We start from the raw sequence: 1,270 nt of genomic DNA, 5'->3' as shown, positions 1-1,270 counted from the left end.
TTGTTGTTTCTAAAAATGCGAGCAAACAACTGGGCCTCAACGTTGTCCATCTTAGCGGGTGGAGCTGGAGGCTTCTCTTGAATCTTCTTCGTAACTCTGTTCAGTGTTTGGCCGTTGGGTTTCACCTTCGTTTTTGTCAACGCCACAGCAAGCATCTTCTGCTTTTCTTTGCCCGCTTTGAGCTCGTTAGCCACTTTATTCAGATCAGGTATTTTCACGCGCTCTTCGTTTTCTGCTAGCTGCGATGCCAACTCATCCTCTCCCTCGTGGAAGGCTCGAAGAAGTCTTTTTCGCGATGCCTCAGTGGACACCTCACCAGGAGCCCAGAAATCGTGTCCGGTCCTCAAAAGCAGCTCTGCCTGGTTGGATTCTGCAGAAATTGGATCGCTAGCTAGGACTAACGCTGCAACAACCACGTAGTGCAAACATTTATTGAGCATGATACGACGAGCGGGCAGTGTGCGCTCTTCCTGGAATGAAAAGCTCCGCTTTATTACCGGTAACAGTAAAACCATCGTAAATTTCCCGCCCCCTAAACTTGTAGCGTGTCCGTCCGTCTGTCAATAAGTCCGTCCGGTTCCTTTCTTGCTGCGTTTTCCTGCCTTTTCGCATGGCTACACCCGGCCTTTCCAATAGAGTTTCCTCCCATCTTTCCGACCGCGCCTACCTTTCTGACTCGACTTAACTATGCCAAAATTACAAATATATCCAAAAGCGTGACGCAATTTACTCGCGCCCTGACTGGGCAATACCTGCCGACGTGCGACACTGACTGGATCTGTCGCACGATCAGACCGCCTCTCGCCCTCGCGAAATGGACGTAAGGTAAACATTTCTGCCAAGCACGAAAACGCATCGATTGGCTGCAAACAGCCAGGCGAGCTGTGCAGATACTTGATTATTGCGCAAAACCTGTCGTATGTACTGCAAATCGGGCACACTAACCACTTTATTTTCTAAGAGCTCTGCACACTTCTCAAATAGAGATATTTATCATTATTAATGTAGACTTCACAGACCAGTATTTGGTAAGAGCTCAGGGATGTTATTTTTCACGCACTTTTTAAAATAAAGACGATATGAATAGTAGTAATATTACTAATATAAGCTTAACAGGCCGCAATCGTAAGAGCTATTTTCCACAGACTTTCTAAAGTAGAGACGATAGTATTTTTTAATATTTAAGTAGGCTTCACGACCAGCGCTTTTTATAGGGACTTTGCGAATATATATATATTTTTACGTCACCTGGCACTCACCACTGCCACCG

At 46.0% G+C, this 1,270-nt stretch overlaps 1 protein-coding gene across 1 annotated transcript; it reads right to left on the bottom strand.

Moving 5' to 3' along the window:
• On the bottom strand, nucleotides 1–440 carry PITG_22712 (secreted RxLR effector peptide protein, putative; the record flags this gene model as incomplete). The annotated part of the gene is made up of 1 exon (XM_002906057.1): nucleotides 1–440. A coding segment is annotated over one exon (440 nt), but the record flags the coding sequence as incomplete, so codon positions are not given.
• Nucleotides 441–1,270: the final 830 nt, after the last annotated feature.

This window comes from Phytophthora infestans, genomic scaffold (assembly GCF_000142945.1).
Source record: "Phytophthora infestans T30-4 supercont1.4 genomic scaffold, whole genome shotgun sequence".
NCBI classification, from domain to species: Eukaryota; Oomycota; class Peronosporomycetes; order Peronosporales; family Peronosporaceae; genus Phytophthora; species Phytophthora infestans.
The sequence above is the reverse complement of the archived record's forward strand: the minus strand, read 5'-3'. Positions and strand labels throughout refer to the sequence as shown.